The 18697-nt window shown below is 40.3% G+C and overlaps 1 protein-coding gene across 5 annotated transcripts in view; it reads left to right on the top strand.

Moving 5' to 3' along the window:
• The first annotated feature begins 14961 nt into the window (after positions 1-14961).
• Positions 14962-18697, top strand: part of USPL1 (ubiquitin specific peptidase like 1) — a 32524-nt gene continuing 28788 nt past the window's right edge. The window contains exon 1 of one of the 5 annotated variants that reach the window (XM_036252035.1): positions 14962-15048. Coding sequence is in view for 3 of the 5 variants with exons in the window: in XM_036252032.1 (XP_036107925.1) it covers positions 18526-18624 (99 nt within the window). In the remaining 2 variants the exon portion in view is untranslated. Of the gene's footprint in view, positions 15049-18410; positions 18625-18697 lie in introns of those variants that run through there. The other 4 variants (XM_036252036.1, XM_036252033.1, XM_036252032.1 and 1 more) reach the window with 4 other exon arrangements.

Raw genomic sequence — 18697 nt, 5'->3', positions numbered from 1 at the left:
GTGTGTGTGTGTGTGTGTGTGTGTACGTGCATGCACACGCAGGGAAAGAATCTGTAGGCACTTATAGATTTGATCCCAATGAGATGGAAAGCCACTGGGATGTTTGGAGTAAAGGCATGAAATTATCTGATTTATGTGTTTACATGACAACTTGGTTGCTAGATGGAGAATACACTGTAGGGAGGCAAGGAAGGAAGCAGGGAGAACAGGAGGCTATGGCTATAATCCATTAGACCCTCATATGCAGGCAATTTTGCCTCCCAGGGGACATTTTAGCAATGTTTGGTGACATTTTTGGTTGTCACAGTTGTGGAAGAGGGGGCTGCTACTTACATCTAGTGGGTAAAGGTCAGGGATACTGCTAAACATCTCATAATGCAGAGAACAGCCTGCTCCCTCCAAAAGAATTACTGTCCCCAAGTGTCAATAGTGCTGAGTTTGAGAAACTGTTATTGTCTGTGATGGAATGGTGGCTTGGATTCAGACGGTAGTGGTGAGAGCTGGAGAAGTACTTAGATATATTTTAAAAGTAGAGCTGACCATATTTGCTGAGGGATTCAATGTATAGCAAAAGGGAAAAAGAGGAAGCAAAGATACCAAGGTTGATCATCTGAGCAATCAGAAGAATAAAGTGCCTCCTATGGAGATGAGGAAGAAGGTGGGAGTAGCAGGTAGGGAACAGGTCCTATGTTTTGTTTGAGGGTGAGAAGAAGTGACTGATGGGACTCAAGCATTCAGTTTTGCACATTAATGAATTTGAAGTTCTACCTACCTGGCATCAAGGGAATATACCAGGTGGGAAGATGACTTTACGAGTCTCAAGTTCAGGAAAGAGGTTAGGGCTGGAGATATAAACTTGGAAGTCTTAGCATCTACACAGTGTTTCAAGCTACAGGACAGGTAAGATTATTTAGGGATGAATGCAAACTGAGAAGACTCTGATCTCTGAGGCATTCCAATGTTTAAAGAGGAGGACAGAAGAAGACACTAAAAAGCTTAAGGAGAAAACCTAAGGGAGAAGGAGAACTTAAGAGTAGAAGAGAGTGATAAATAATATCCGGAGGGGAATATTTTCTCCCAACTTCTTGCTTTACATACTCAAACATACAGAAAAGCTTACAGCATGACAACCCCCGCCCCTTATATCTACCACAGAGATTAAACATTTAACCATGTCATATTTGTTTTTCTTTTTTTTATCTGCACCCGAGGACATTTTTTCCATTTTTTTTTCTTGTTCAGATAGAGTGGGAGGGAGAGACAGAGAAACATCAATGTGAAAGGGACACATCGAGTGGTTGTCACCCACATGACCCAACCAGGGCCGGGGACAAACTGCAACCGAGGTACGTGCCCCTAGTGGGAACCGAAGCCGGGTCTCTCTGGACTGCAGGCCGACGCTCCAACCGCTGAGCCAAACCGGCCAGGGCTGAAAAGACATTCTTATAGAAGGGGTCTGACTGATTCTGTCATATCATTTAACTTGTTCGATCCTGGAAGGAAAGTTTTAAAATGTAGTAAATGTGTTTCTTATTCTTGGCACAATATCCTAAAATTAACATTTCCCAACTTTCCTTATCTCTTTGCCCTTTAACTTTCAGAAAATAATTTATTCCAAGATTTTTTCATTTAACTGCCAACTGAACAACTTTCGGGGTTTATATACTCCATATTCAGAAAAAATATACTACCATCTCTCATTTACTGTAAGAATTCATAGGAGATCTCATCTTAAAGCTAATCAGTACCCAAACCAAACATCATTTTATTGATTAATCATGACAAATTACATTTGAGAAGTAAAATGAATTCTCTGAAATTTCTTTCCTGATTAGCAAAATAGTGCTTCTTAATACTTGAGGGCAAACGCTGCTGTCAAATATACCTACATGGCTGAAAATTTTAACAGCCAAATGAGCCCACTTGTCTGGTGCTAGCTTATATACTCTATATGCTCTTCTGCCTGTGTAGCAAATAGCTCAAATACAGATGCAAGTTTGCTTATTATGGCTTCTATAACTGGTCTTTTATGTATGAATTCTTTAAACGACTTAATGAACATTCTTTAGCAATTTAAAATGCAAACTGAGCCGGCCAGTGTGGCTCAGTGGATTGAGCATCGTCCCATGGACTGAGAGGTACTAGTTTGACTCCCAGTCAGGGTAGATGTCCAGTTTGGGTGGGGCAGTCAACGATGCAGGAGGCAGTCAACGATGTTTCTCTGCCACATGGATGTTTCTCTCTCTCCCTTCCTCTCCAAAGAAATCAATAAAAAAATAAAAAATGCAAACTGATCCAACAATGTTTATAGCAAGATTTCCAAATAACATTGAGGCAATGCCAGTTAAAACTGCCATAATTTTCAAATTATTGTCTTTTCCATTGTTGGAAAGCATTAAAAATACAATGTTATATAAATTTTTTTTATACAAATGAATCTTATATTCTTTAATTTAATGAACATTTCATGTTCCCTCTAACTTCCACTGCTATTTTTTTGCTATCTCACAAAGCCTAAAATTATTTAGTATATTATGAGATCTAAAGTTTAAAAAAATAAATGAGTTCAAAAGGAAATAAATGACAGAAATAGTGAAATAAAATGGTTATTATCAGTTTAAAGTTTTTAATTACAGTACAGTTGAGCCTTGGCCGGTTTGGCTCAGTGGTAGAGCATCAGCCTGCAGACCAATGTGTTGTGGGTTTGATTCCGGCCAAGGGCATGTACCTCGGTTGTAGTTCATCCCCGGCCCTGGTCAGATGGTGCAGGAGGCAATTAGTAGATGTTTCCCTCTCACGTCAATGTTTCTTTGTTTCTCCCTTTCTCTCCATCCTGCTCTATCTGAAGATAAATAGAAAAATATCCTCGGGTGAGGATTAAAAAAATTAAAAAATAAAGTACAGTTGACATACAATATCCTATCAGTTTCAGGTGTATAATCTAGGGATTCCTTATATACCTTAAGATGTGATCACCATGGTAAATCTAGTAACTGCCTATCACTGTACAAAGTTGCTACAATATTATTGATGATATTCCCTAGAAGCAAAGTGCCCATCAATAGATAAATGAATAAAGATATTTTGTATAGATATATAAAATAAATATATATAAAAATATATTTTTATCTTTTTATCTTTATTGTTGAATGTATTACAGATGTTCCTCATTTTTCCCCCATTGACCCCCTCCTCCCCACTCCCACCCCCCTCCTGCCTTTTCCCACACTGTTGTCTGTGTCCACTGGTTACATATAAGTTTTTTGGTTTATTTCTTCCCACCCCCCTAACCCCCTTCCCTTTGAGGTTTGTCAGTCTAGCAACTAATTTGTACTTTTTTTTTTTTTTTTTTGGTACGTTCCCCTAGCGGGAACCAAACCCAGGACTCTCTGGTCCACAGGCCGATGCTCCAACTGCTGAGCCAAACTGGCCAGGACTCAATTTGTACTTCTTAACCCCTTCACCTTTTTCACCCATTCCCTCAACCCCCCTCCCATCTGGCAACCAACAAAATGTTCTCTGTATCTATGAGAATGTTTCTGTTCTGCCTGTTCATTTTGTTTGTAGATTCAATTGTCAATAGATATGTATTCATTGCCATTTTGTTTGCTCATATATTTTATCTTTTTCTTCAAAAAGACCCTTCAACATTTCATATAATAAGTTTGGTGGTGATTAATTCCTTTAACTTTTTCTTGTCTGGGAAACTCTTTATATGGCCATCGATTCTAAATGACAGCTTTGCAGGATAGAGTAATCTTGGTTGTAAGTTCTTGCTTTTCATCACTCTGAATATTTCTTGCCACTCCCTTCTGGCCTGCAAAGTTTCTTTTGAGAAATCAGCTGTCTTATGGGAACTCCCTTGTAGGTAATTACCTGCTTTTCTCTTGCTGCTTTTAAGATTCTGTCTGTCTTGAACCTTTTGCATTTTGATGATGATGTGTCTTGGTGTGGGCCTCTTGGGGTTCATCTTGTTTGGGACTCTGTGTGCTTCCTGGACTTGTATGTCTGTTTCCTTCACCAAGTTAGGGAAGTTTTCTGCCATTATTGTTTCAAGTAGGTTTTCCATTTCTTGTTCTCTCTCTTCTCCTTCTGGCACCCCCAAGATGCGAATGTTGGCACACTTGAAGTTGTCCCAGAGGCTCCTTACACTATCCTTATTTTTTTTATTCTTTTTTCTTTTTGCTGTTCTGATTGGGTGTTTTTTGCTTCCTTATATTCCAAATCGATGGTTTGCTTCTTGGCTTTACCTTCTCTACTATTGAATCTGTGTAAATTATTTTTTATTTCAGTTAGTGTCTCCTTCATTTCTGACTGGTCCTCTTTTATGCTCTTGAGGCCCTCACTAAGTTCACTGAGGTTCTCACTAAGTTCACTGAACATCCTTATAAGCAGTATTTTGAACTCAGCATCTATTAGGTTGCTTATCTTCATTTCACTTAGTTATTTTCCTGGGGTTTTGTTCTGTTCTTTCATTTGGGACCTGTTTCTTTGTCTCCTCATTTTGGCCGCTTCCCTGTGTTTGTTTCTATGTATTACTTAACGAGAGGTATGGGGCTAGCTGAGACCAGATGCTGCTTGTTTGAAAGAATTTAGGAAAATCTGAAGCAGGATCCAAGACAGGCCAATCCTATGGTTAAGCAACTGGCAACAGCTTGGGTGGGCCTGAAAGTTGGGTGGGGCGGGGCAACCAGTATGAACCAGGTTGGTGGAGTCCCAGATATGGTGGCTGTCTGCCACCCCAGGGAAGGGCTCACCAAAGGTACAAAGGCCTCTGACAGCCTGTTTGTCTCGGAGAAAGCCCAGTCTCCAGCCCTCGCTCCAATGCCAAACAGCTCAGTTCTTCCCTGTATGTCTCTGGCGCCCCTCGAGCTGCCTCCCCTCCAAGCTTAGAGGGAGGGAGTCCGATAAGTCCATGCGCAGGCCCTTTAAGAGGAGCTGCCTGGGGCTCCAGATGCCTCAGCCTCCCTGAGCCTGAGTTCCTGCTGGTTTTTCCAGCCAGAAGTTATGGGGACTTCTCTTCCTGGCACTGGAACCCTGAGTGGGGCGCCTGGTGTGGGAGGGGGACCTCTCAGTCCTCAGGAAGGACCTTCCCAGCCAAGGAATCCTCCTGATTTTTATCCACCACACGTGGTATGGGACCAGCCTGTCCACCTCCGCCCCTCCTACCAGTCTCGATGTGGCTGCTTCTTTAATTCCGTAAAGGATTTTCATTCAGCGCGATTTCAGGCGGTTTTGAATGATGGTTGTTCAGTAGTTTAGTTGTAACTTTGATGTGGTTTTGTCAAAAATAATGAATATTACTCAGGTATAAAAAAGAATAAAATCTTGCTATTTGCAACAACATAAATGGATCTAGTGGATAATTATGTCAAGTGAAAAGTCACACAGAGAAAGTCAAATACCATATGATTTCATTCACATGTGGAATCTAAAAATCAAAGGTTAATCACTTTTGACCATTTTATTTAGCTTACTTGGACTTCTTTAGGCCTCTGGCTTTAGAATTTTAATCAAACCACTGGTGCTTATTTGAGTGATGATTTTTCAACTCTTTTGGGTCTATGGACTATTGCAGTGAGGCAAATGACCATCACTAGCTATCTAAATGTACCTAATTCTGATTACCACTGCAAAAAAATCCTCACTTGAATAAATCAGATGCTGGAAATAAGGCTTTATGAAGCACCTCCCAGGGGACCAGAAATAAATTATTAATTTATACTAAAATAAAAATTGTGGCTGTCACCACTTTAGCCAAAGATACCTACCTGTATATCACCTGAACTTACACAGACTGGCTGGAAGATCATGCAAACTAAGAGCAGTCTTTGTAAATCTCTGATTTCAACACAGAGCTTGACAGGAAGTAGGGAGCACTAGTAGAAATCATTCTCTCAACTTATTCTTCAGCTAGGAAATGATACAGTATGTACAGGAAAATACACATTTCACAGAACTACCTTTAATATTTTAATGGGATACTAAACATTACTGAATTATTTGAAGCAATGTGAAATAACAAAAATCAAACCAACATGTTATATAATTGTGGTAGCAGCCTCCAAGATGGTCTCCAATGAACCCTGCCTCCTGGTATTCACCCCTCATGTAGGTCAGGGTGGTTCTGTACAACAGAGTGATGGTATGTCTTTTCCAAGGCTAGAATAAAAGACATTGTGGTCTCTGCCTCAGATCACCTGATCTGGGGGAAAGCCAGCTGCCACGTTGTGAGACCACTCAAGCAGCCTTCTGATGACTGCAACCATGAGACACCCTGAACTGGAATTACCCAGCTGAACCACTCCCAGATTCTTGACAATCAGAAACTATGTGAAATAATAAGTTTGTATTTTAAGCTGTTTGGGGAAATTTCTTACATAGTAAATGATAATACAATTATATACACTAATTTAGCTGGTTAAATCTGTAACTTTAGAACTTCTCATTTAGGTATTAAAAATCACAGCATGCTGAGGCAATGCAAGCAAGGTATTTTAAAAAAACCATTAACAAATAACTACTCATTAGAAAGCTCTCTCATACTCCACCTGAAACTTCCTTAAAGTGATATTTATAGCTGATCTCACTAACTCCTCCCTTGAGCGGAAGGAAGTAAATGGTCTGTTAAGTTTGAGAGAAGAAAGTCTGAGGCTCAGCCACTTCTGCTCTCATTTCCATTTGGGATTTGTTCGACTGAAGAGAGCTATTTGTTCTGGTCCGCTCTCTGTCACAGTAAATGTAGTGGGACAAGCTCTATAATTGTAGATAGAGAAACTTAAGGTTTACATCTGCCTAATTCAGGAGTGCAATACAAGGACGCTCATTGTGGCTGCAAACATTAGCCACATTTTCCTAACAACTTTCTCAGTAATTAAACTTACATTTGAATCTTTATCAATGTGACTTTTGCATCTTATTTCTTGACTGGATCCAAACTTCAGCAGAAAAAAAAAAAAAAGGGCATTATGTATCCTTTAACCTCTAAACTAAGTACAAAGTAAAGTACTATGAGTGGTATTTTGCACCCTGGTGAAGTTTATAGTATATCTGGAGTGCAAACTAAAGCACCTGAAGGGTAACATAATAATATAAGAATTGCCTAACAGACCTGGCCGGTTTGGCTCAGCAGTTAGAGCGTCAGCCTGTGGAACAGAGGGTCCTGGGTTCGGTTCCCATTAAGGGCATGTACCTCGGTTGCAGTTTGTTCCTGGCCCTGGTTGGAGTCGTGTGGGTGGCAGCCAGTTGATATATCTCTCTCACATCAATGTTTCTCTCTCTCTCTCTTCCCCCCTCTCTCCCTCGTGCTCTGTCTGAAGATAAATGCAAAAAGTGTCCTTGGGTAAGGATAAAAAAAAAAAAAAAAAGAATTACCTAACAAATATAAACTATAAGCACATAATTATTAACGAATAGGTGAGAAATTATGATCATTGGTGAGCATCAGAAAATCTGAAAGAGAAAGGTTTTCACTGATGCCCAGACCCTATGCTAAACACACAGAACCAGGAATGGGACCCAAACAATTGCATTTTAAATATGTTCACAATGTAATGCTGATCCATACCAATTTAAGAATCCTGAATGCAATGACTTCCAAAAAAAGAAATTGCTATGAGCTAGCAGAGGAAAGATGATAGCAGACAATGCTTCAAGTAAACTTTAAAGGACATGTAGGATTTAGATGAGATGGAAGAGGGTCAGGGGAAACCAACATTTGCTGAGGGCTTATTAACCGTCAGACACTTGTTCTACATATAACCTCATTTAAGATAATTTCATGTCATACAGGGAAAAACTGAGGCTCAAACAGATTAAATAACTGGTCTGAGATCACAAAACTAGTTAAATGACAGGGTGGGATTAGTAGATATTTTCATTTTATAGATGAAGTCAAGCACTAGGGAGGTTATTTTGTCGGGAACAACAAAACTGGAAAGTGGCAGAACTGTGATTAATAAGTGGCCAAGTTGAAATCAGGTCTGTGAATATAAAGCCTATGCTGCTGCTTCTTTTTTTTTTAATAAGGGGGGAAGGTCTATATTGCTTAGGAAAATACACAAAGGTAGAAAAACAAACGTAAACTTAAAAAACGAATCAAACTGGACCATCAGAAAAATAGTCTACATTTTAACCTGTGACATAGCCTGTGAACCACACATAAAGACCACAAATCACTTAAAAAAATCACTTTTTAAAAAATGTTCTTTAAAAGCATTCAACAGTTTGTCTTAATTGATTAGTTTACTAAATAATTACTCATTGAAATTAGCAATCAGAATCCAATTACTAGATGAACCAATGACTTACCAACTAGATAACACCAACCTATTCAGAACAGTCAAGTTGGTTTTATGATTAGTCTCAATTTTAGAAGTGTAATGTTTAAGGCCAGTATAATTTTATTTATAAGTGAAATTTTTAAAGATTGCTTTATGACAATGCTTTTGTAAGACATCTCTGTGGTCAATATTACTATTTTAAGGACTTTCTAAAAAGGGAAGCTAAACATTTATTTCTTTCTATTCTGCATATGAAGACTTCAGTTCTATTTTTCTATCTTCAAGACCCAAGTCAAAATTAAACTCCATGAAGCCCCTGTAATTAAAATTAATCATCATTTCTTCATTACTGCTACAGAACATTGCTTGTACAACTCTATTTTAGCATTTATTTAATTTTGCCTTATATAAAAGCTATTTGTTTACAAACGTTTCTCCTTCTCTTTAGGGATAAGGACTATGTATTATTCACCTTTGTATTTACACGGCATTTAGCATAATGCCTTGCAAGTTCACGAGTAAATTAATATTTTTCTCAGTAAGATGAGCATATAAGTAACATACACATATTCTACCAAATCAGCCCTGAAGTATCAAATATAAGTACATGGGATAATATACTGTTGAAAATCTTTCATTTTACTTATTTTTTAAAATCCCACCCGAGGATATTTTTCCGTTTATTTTCAGACAGAGTGGGAGGGAGATATATATATAGAGAGAGAAACATCTATGTGAGAGAGAAACATCAATTGGCTGCCTCCTGCACGACCCAGACCAAGGCCGGGACTGAACTGCAACTGAGATACAAGCCCTTGACCAGAATCTAACCCGCATCTCTTTGGTTGGCAGGCCTACGCTCTAACTTCTGAGCCAAACCAGCTAGGGAAAAAATCCTTCATTTTAAAAGTTTGGTAAACCGCCCTGGCCAGTTTTGCTCGGTGGTTAGAGCATCATCCTATGGACCAAAGAGTTGCAGGTTAGATTCTGGTCAAGGGCTCATACCTCAGTTGCAGTTCAGTCCCTGACCCTGGTATGGGTTGTGTGGGAGGTAGCCAATTGATGTTTCTCTCTCTCTCTCCCTCCCTCCCACTCTATCTGAAGATAAATAGAAAAATATCCTCGATTGAGGATTTAGAAAAAAAGAAAAGTTTGGTAAGTCAAGATCATTTATTCATCAACAAATATGTACTATGTACCAGGCAATGTATATATAATGTGAAGACAGATGCAGTCCTTGCACTCAGAGAGCTTGTAACCTAGTAGGGAGACAGACAATAAAATATATATATGTATATATTATACACGTGCTATAAAGAAACAAAAAGCAGGTGGCAATGAGGAATTGGAGTGGGAGTGGAGGGTTGCTCATATAGAGAGGACAGATTGACAAGCCAGCAGAGTTAAGGACTCAAGAGTGTGCTGGGAACCTCAGAAACTTTAATGCCAGCCTCAAGGCAATACAGTTAATAGAGCATATTCTCCAATCTATCACCGCTTCTCCTTTTCTGATGGTTGAGGTTTTCCTGGCTAAATTAAGTGATGGCATGAACTCTGGGGAATTGTAAGACTATCCATTTCCAAATATTTCTAACTTCCTTCCAGTCCTTATGACTGATAAACTCATCTGGAAGTGACAAATATGTCCCAATTAGGAGTGTTTCTCCATTTCAGCTTTAATTTTTTTGATTTGGAGCCCTCCTGATTGCTAATCAACATGTTGTGTGATTACTTCAATAATTGCTTATAGAATGTTATTTTGTCATCAGAAGAAAGTACTGCTGCTTTCTGAATTCCAGGTTGCTCCAGCTTAGGCAAAGTAAATGGATCTAAAGCAGGCCCTAACCATTAGGAATCCTCAGATCTACTGCTAGTTAAATTATGAGAGCATGTGATACTAGAAAAAGTCCTGGATTAGAAATTAGACATAGGTTCTAGTCCCAGGTCTGCCACTTTGTCATGCAAATCTGGGTAAATTGTTTACTTCTTTTAGACTTAGTTTTCTTATTGGTAAAGAGGGAATAAATAAATTACATTTTACACAAATTCAACTACAGATATATGAGCTTGGCAAAAAGAAAAATATCAATTTAAATATCATTCAATGAGCATATGCTGTGAAATGAGCATGAGCTGGAAAGAACAGACCCGTTGTTACATCAATCAGTCTCAGTTCTTACATGCCTCTCATGTGTTGCATGATTTGAGAGTTTAAAATTTAATATATTTGTTTGTTTAGAACAAAGTTCCTAAACATAATCCTCTTGCTTCATCTAAGGGTCAAATGAAGAAACAGCCATTCAAGTGGTATGATTTATTTCATATATTTACTTTAGAACCCAGTAGGGTGTTGACTCTATTATACTGGCATAGGGAACACATAAGTCAAAGTTAATGGAACCCTAGAAACATATTGTTGAGACCCCAATTTACCAATCTGTTTGTTACTGGTTATTAAATAACATTTTATCAATTGTGTCACTATCCCAACTGAGCTATGCCACTATCTTGGGCACAAATACAGTCGTCCCTCGCCACTTCGCACTTTGACAGTGGCGGCTTCACTCTATCTGTTTGAAAAAACCGCGATAGAGTGAAGCCGTGACTGTTGAAGTACGAAGTGGCGAGGGGCAACTGTATATAAATGAAGAATCCTACTTTGCGGAAATTAATTTATCCCGGTAGAGTCTAGAACTGATTAACTGCGATAAACGAGGGCCGAATGAATATACATATATGTGGAAAATGATGAATGTACAAAATTATTCATTGCACAATACTTTTAATAAGGATCAGAAAAAAAATCAAATATCCCCAAAAAAGTACTAATAAAATGATACATATACAATAAAATATTATGCAGCCATAAAAAGAATAGAGGAACATCATATAATAATATAGAACTAATATCAGTGAAAAATCAAACTATGTACAGTGCGTGCCATTTACGAAAAGGGGGGGAATAAAAATTATAGAGTACAATATTTGCTTGTATACACATAATTTTTTGGGGGGAAAATATATAACAAACTGTTGGCATTATTGGTCCCTAGGCAAGGAACTGGGTGGTTGAGGAACAAGCATGGAAGAAAGACTTTTTTTTTATCCTCACCAAGGACATTTTTCCATTTTTTGTTCAGATAGAGTGGGAGGGAGAGAGAGGAAGAGAGAGAAACATCAACGTGGAAGGGACACATCAAGTGGCCACCACCCCCATGACCAACCAGGGCCAGGGACAAACCACAACCGAGGCACACGCCCTTAGTGGGAACCGAACCTGGGTCTCTCTAGACAGTAGGCCGACGCTCCGAACTGCTGAGCCAAACTGTCCAGGGTGGAAGGAAGACTTTTAACTGCATCTTTTCTACTTTTTGAATTTTGAACCATGTGAATGTATTGGCTAATCCAAAGGAAACACAAAATTTAGATCAGCCAGAAAGTAATTTGAGATGAAATAGGGTCATGTTCTTAATGGAAAACACTTATAAAAAGTAGGTATGGCCTAAGGTTAAATGCCTACAGGTAGAATGTTGGGACTATAAGGGACCTTCCTTAAGAGACCCATCTATCCCAATCTTCTCACAGACCTATAAACCAAGGACTTGAAAATTAAGTGATCTGTGTACAGTCACATAGCAGAAGAGTTGGGATTAAAAATCAGATATTCCAAAATCTACTCTAGGACTTTTCTTTATCATAGCCTTCTCATTTCGTATGGGCAAAACAGAGGCAGGTAAGTTTAGGCTAAATAATGGGTTGTCATGATCTATCTAAATTTTAGAGTCTAAAGTACAAAATAATTGTAAACCTTCGCACTACTAATTTCTTGTGTGGTTTCCACATGGCTACACTAAATAGGCTGTGCAGATCTCTATCAACAAACATATTACAGTATGATAAATATACTTTTACTACCCTTCTAACACAAATGAATTCACTGTAACTAAACTATATTATGCTATTTTATTTTTTTAAATATACACAATTTAAATTGCATTGCCCAAAATATTAATATAAGGTCACATTCCTTAACCAAACCCAAGGAATGGATATATTTTAGAACTAATAATTTATTGGAACTTGAAAAATGTTTTAAGGTACATAAACCATTATGTAATACCTAACATACCAGTGGCCAAGGACCACACCCCATAATCAAACATATTTCTTCAGCAAAACATATGTGATAAAGACTATATATAACTTCTTTTTAGTTAAGGTCATATTTTGCTACCAAATGAATTTTGTCTCCAAGATTAAAAAGTTTTTGGTTTTCAAAGCCTTCTGATGTTGGAATCTGGTAAGAGATTATAGACTGTACTCACAAAGGTGCTGCTAGAAAATATGGTTAGTCACTTCAACCCTCATCTTTTTTATGAGACCAGAAGAAGCAGGCAGTTTTTACATCCCAGGTTTGGCCAAAGGCTTGTTTTGTCCTTAAGGAATCCAATCTAGGAGGGGGCAAAAGCTGACATTATGAGAAGAGAAAAAAGAAAAAGAAAATCCTAATTGTACAACACTGTATTCCTATTGTAACTGCTCATGGTTATTAATTTAATAAAAACTCCCTTTAAGTAGATCATGTTAGTTCTTAAATGTAAATAGATCAATAAAACTCTGTCCCACATTGCTGAAAAGGGATAGAGGCAATGAGCTTTAATCGTATTGGAAGGTAACTAGACCCTTTTGGGGACCAGTGTAGTACATATAAAGAGGCATTCCAAATATACTGGTAAGAAATAATCAGAAATGTATACACTTCTCTGAACATGGTACCATTCCTCCAATATAAATGAAAGAATTTTATACTTAACTTCTCCTGATTGACTATTTTATATTAGTATCTTTCCTTTTATCTTATAAAGCCTTATTTGCCTTTTTCCACCTTTTACAAGGGGAAAAGCTCTGGAACATATACTAAAATCCCTTCAATTGTTTTCACAACTCGAGCTCCACCTCCATTTTGTTTGTTACAGTTACATATTTTTTCTGCCCCCCTCCCCAATCAAATATACACTAAAAGACTACAAATCGACTTTGCAGACAACAATGTTTGATTGTAATTCAGTTGAGGAATGCTGATTTTTCAATCTTACGATTTTACCTCCATTTTAACTGAATAAATTATTTTGTTCAATTTATGAAGTTCATACTCAGCAAGTGTTTAATTATAATAAAAGTGTACTCCATTCCTTAAAATGGAAAGAGCAATGGTGAACAAGAAAAAAACCTGAGTTTCAGTTACTATTCTAGGAGGAAATACTACGTTCTCATATTGTCGTCATAATTAATTTTTAAAAAACCTAACTAGCTAGATCTAATAACAAATATATCAGCATATTAATAATCTTGTACAACCAAAAAAATAAAAATAAAAGGTAAACGAAAACGAACCAGGCTATATTCCAGTCTGGAGAAAAGCAAAACAACAAACTCCCTACTGGATTTCTTGACCACTTGCCTTCCTTCAGAAGTACCAAAACCCAAAAGCCTTTTTTCCTGAACTTACACACAGGACCTGTTTCCTGTGTACTACCCTATCAAAATGATCAGCATTACCCACAATAGAATCATTCAGTTTGAGACCACTTAAAAAAAAAAAGTCCAAATTGCCAATGGTCACTACGTAAAGAACTGGTCAGAAACCACAGAGTGTTATTCTAGGACTAGAACCAATCGACCGACAGGACTCTGCCCCAAGACTCAGAAAGCGGACTCGAAACTGCACACGCGGTCACGACGTCCCTTCAACCACATGACCTCCCTACGCAAGCAGGGCCAACGTGACTAAGTAACTCTCCCTTTCTCGTAAGACCAGGCAGGAGCCAGGGGTCGGCGCGGCAGGACAGAGCGGAGGCGGGCCGGTTAGAACCGGTCGGGCAGAGGCCCGGGGCTCCGGCTGCCGCCCTTACCGTTAGGAGATCTGGGAGGGAGGAGAGGAGGAGAAACACCCTAGCGTCCGGGCAGAAAAGGCCCTGGCCTGGAAGGGGGGGTTTGGGGGCACGGGGAGGGGCAGCTCCGTGTGTGGTGACCCTGTATGAACATGCACTCGGGCAGCTCCACCCGCACTGAGGCGTTAGGACGGCGGCCTGAGGAGGCCGGGCGCGGCCCACATCGCGCGGCCCCCAGTGGCGGAGCCCGCGGCGCCGCAGCGGCCAAGAGCCTCCACTGCACCCTCCGCCGGCTCGGGGGCCGGTCCCTCGCCCGCCCACCAGGTCACTCAAGGGCGCGCCGGCTTCCGACTCGGGCCCGCGCGGGCCAGACCGCAGCAGAGCCTGCCAGTCTCTTTTCTCAGCGTAATCCCTCCGCTGCCGGCCGCGAACTAGTTTTAATCACGCCCCACCCCCGCTGGCGTCACCTCCGCCACTCGAGCGCTTTCCAGCAGCTTCCAGAAACGTCGCCTCCCCCAACCCAGCCTTTCACAGATGGCGGGCTCTGCAGCCACCGGCCCCGCCCCCAGTCGTCGTCCGGGCTGCGGCTGCGGCTGCGGCTGCGGCAGCCGGGCGGACGGCCACGCCTCTGCGGAGGTCGGCCGGAGGTGCTCCCGTCCTCGCCTTCCGCCACGCTTACGGACGTAATCCTTTCGGGCCCTGCGTGGACTAGGAAGGGGAACTCTTTTGCGGCGGACTCAAGCCGGAAGTTGCTTTCCTAGCGGGGAGGTCGGTGGGGGAGGAGCAGGGTGAGGTTGAACGTGGGGTGGACGTTGCGCTGTGCGGTGGAACAGGCGTTCGGATCGATCCCGTGCGAAAAAGAGTATCCGCTGCAGGTAAGGAAGGAGGAGTGGTGTTTCTCAGCTCACGAACTAGGGAGAGGGGACAGAACCGGGTTGATCTGTGGAGCCGCGTGAACACTGAAAGGATGGGCTGGCCTGGGGAGGAGGGGCCGGGACCAGGTCAGATGGGAGGAGTTGAGGCTTAAGGTGTAGAGAGAGAAGTATAGGTTCGTTTGGGTGCAGAGAGGTAAATGCTGAAGAGAAACCAGAGTTCTCCCCTTTCCCGAGGAGCGTGGAGGTGGGCAGGGTGTACGGAGCCCTGCGCCTCGCGTTTCCAAGGTTGGGGCTTGAAACTGACCTCTGTGGTCCGGCCCGTCTCTGATTCGCGCCGGCTGGGTTTGGTACCCGACCCCGTTGAGCGCGAAAGCCGACCCCATTCCTCGGCTTCAAGTCTGTTGTGGCCTCACCTTTGACAGTTCACGTGCTGATGAGCCACTTGGTCTAGGGGGCAAGCTCAAATAGGTGTAAGGCTCCTCTTGGGACAGCCTTCTCTGGGTTTTCCCGCTTTCCACGTGGGGCTGCGAGTGACGCCGAATTGCGTCTCTTTCGCTACTCCCAGGACAACGTGACACATTCATTGAGTTGTGACTGAGTATATACTGGGTTAGTAACTCACACTCGGGCTTCTGAAGTATCAGCGGCTCACAGAAGTAGTGAAAAAGGGGGCATCAGAGAAAAATGCTGGGGGGTGAAGAGTAGAGGAGGGTCCGACTGGCAGATCACAATGCAGTGACCTTACTTTATGTCATACAACTACCTTTACGTCACACTGCGCTGTGTGGACTTTCCTATAATCAGGCTGGTGTTAAGAGATGGTTTTAAGCTGGGCAGGGACACACTTAGACTTGTTTTAGAGCAGCATCACTTTGGCAGTAATACGGAGTGCAGAAGGCCTGAAAAGAGGTGGGGATTTGAGATGCTTCCAAAGAACGGTTCACAGAACTTGGTGACTTCTACGGGGTGAAGAAAAGGGAAAAATTAAAGAGTAGAGAACTACTCAGGTTTTCTGGTATATGTGTTTGGAAGGATAGAGATACCAAGATATAGATGAGATACAAGAGAAAGTAGTCGTTATTTTTGAAGGGAAGACAAAGGAAATTGTATTTGGAAAACCTGAATAGCCCACTTGTGGTACTAGTGAATTTTCTTTTGGGGGTTCTGCATATTTAGTATTTCAACCACCAGTCTACCCTCTGTTTTCATTGAAATGATGGTGATGGGATCAGGGGAGCAGATTGAAGGCAATTGAGAGAAAGCCTACAAAAACCAGGGGGAAAAGTTTTCTTGATTCCCTTAAGCAAATGGAAGTTTTCATTAAAAACAATTTACTCAAGCTACATAGATTACCGGTTTTTCTTTTGAGAATGATACAAGATGGGTTGCATATTTTCTACAGAATGAAGTGTAAAATTAGCACCAAATGTATAGCAGTTAAAATTTATTGTGTGTGAGATGCTAAATATTTGACATAGAACAACCAGTTATAAAAAAATTGATGAACCTAGATCTGCAGGTGTAAAACCCATGCCTTTAGCCAATCTGAAAGTTTGACTCTTTCCTATTTAGTTTCCTTTTGTAAGCAAATTATAAATAGAACCAGCCAAAGATAATAAATTGGTCAACACCTATTGAAGCTGTGAGCAGCTTAAAAAGAAAAATTCGGCACCAAATTTGTTTTTATCCTTTTGGCAATGGTTCTTGATAGGACAATTTTACCTCCTAGGAGATTATTTGACAATGCCTGGTGACATGTTTGATTGTCACAACTGAGGGGTGAGTGCCATTGGCATCTAGTAGGTAGAGGTCATAGATGCTGCTAACCATCAGTACGATGCACAGGGCAGACCTCACAACAAACAATGCACTGGTCCAAAATATCTACAGTGCTGTAGTTGAGAAATCCTGCCCTGTGGATATTTCTTTAGGAATAGGAAATTGAGATTCGTTGATAATGACTTTCTAAATAACATTTATATTTTTAAAATTATGCCTTGGCTTTGAAAGTGTGTAAAGTGTATACAGCTGGAACAGAATAGCCTAACTAGTTTTTTTTAATGTTTTTTTAGAGAGAGAGGAAGGGAGAGAGAAAGAGAGAGAAGAAACATCGATGTGAGAGAGAAACACTGATCAGTTGCCTCCTGTACGCACCCTGACCAGGGATCAAACACACAACTCAGGTATGTGCCCTGACTTGGAATTGAACCCAAAAACTTCAGGTACATAGGACCACACTCCATCCAACTGAGCCGCCTACCCAGTAAGGGCGGGTGACTGGTTTTTCAACAGAACCTATAGAATTGCAGTTTCCCAGGAAGTGGTTGTTATGGAATCATGGATTCTTAGATTTGGGAGAGACTTTTGCTTGAAATTATTTTACAACATTCTTGCTAAGTAGTGATTTATTCTGCTTATAAGTCTCCTTTGTCTGGTGTCCCTGTATTTTAAATCCATGTCTACTCTACTTTTAACAATCACTTTTCTTACACTGAGCTCCAGTCTCATAATTTTGACTTTTCCTGAATGTGATTCTAGGCCATGGGACTTAACACTCAGAGCAGGCTGGTTATATGTGTAATTTGTACTGGGATAGTGTTAATATTTTTTTTGCTAGTACAGATCATTTACTTTATTATGAAATAATATTTTGTTGGCAGCTTTTAAAAAGTAGCATTATTCTCAGTTGGTGAAAAGTTCTTGGTGGTTGAAAGTACTAGGAATGTATGGGGTTGTTTGGTCAATATCACAATGGATCTAAAGTTTGTTTTTTTGTTTGTCTGTTTTAATTGATTTTAGAGAGAGGAAATAGAGAGAAACAGAGAGAGAGAGAAACAGCGCTGTGAGAGAGAAACAAACATCAGGCGGCTGCCTCTTGCACCTACCCCATCCAGGGACGGAACCCACAACCTAGGTATGTGCCCTGATCGGGAATCGAACCCACAACCTTTCTGTGTATGGGATGATGCTCCAACCAACTGAGCCACACTGGCCAGTGTGGATCTGTGGTTTTTAAAGTACTTTCTTAATGTAATGCTGACATATTTGTTTCAAATTGTGCGTAGACTCTAAAAACTTAGGCTTTCAAACTCTGGTCAATAAAAATTGGCTTTACATAATAGTTACCTCTGTAAATTGGCTTTACATAATAGTTACCTTTGTTACAAGTTTTGATAAACTTGCTTACAAATGAATCTATGAAAGCCTGTCTTCGCACTTTCCCCACAAATTTTCTAGATTTATAAATAAAGTATTTTTAAAATTCTAGATTACAGTTTCAGAATATGTTTATACTAGGACATATAGTTCCCAAAATATACTTAATATATGTACATCTTGTAAAATAGCATAGCTCTATTTCAAATTAAATAGGATTTTTGTTTAATTGTCTATTGACTTTTATTTTTCAGGGTTCATTGAAAAATCCTTAGTGCTATTGACATGTTTCAAGTGACATAAATTAGCCAATGATTCGGAATGATGGATTCCCTGAAGACTGGAAATGGTTTGCCAATGATTGGACCAGGGACTGATTTAGGGGTATCTTCACTCCACATGGTGGGGTATTTGGGAAAAGTTGGTGAACTTATTTTTTGCCTCAGCACAAAGTTGGCTTTTTTTCCTCCTATTTTTGAGACTTGAATTCGGT

Source organism: Molossus molossus, unplaced genomic scaffold, assembly GCF_014108415.1.
Source record: "Molossus molossus isolate mMolMol1 unplaced genomic scaffold, mMolMol1.p scaffold_m16_p_10, whole genome shotgun sequence".
Classification (NCBI taxonomy): Eukaryota; Metazoa; Chordata; class Mammalia; order Chiroptera; family Molossidae; genus Molossus; species Molossus molossus.
Note: the sequence above shows the minus strand (reverse complement) of the source record. Positions and strands in the feature narration are given on the sequence as shown.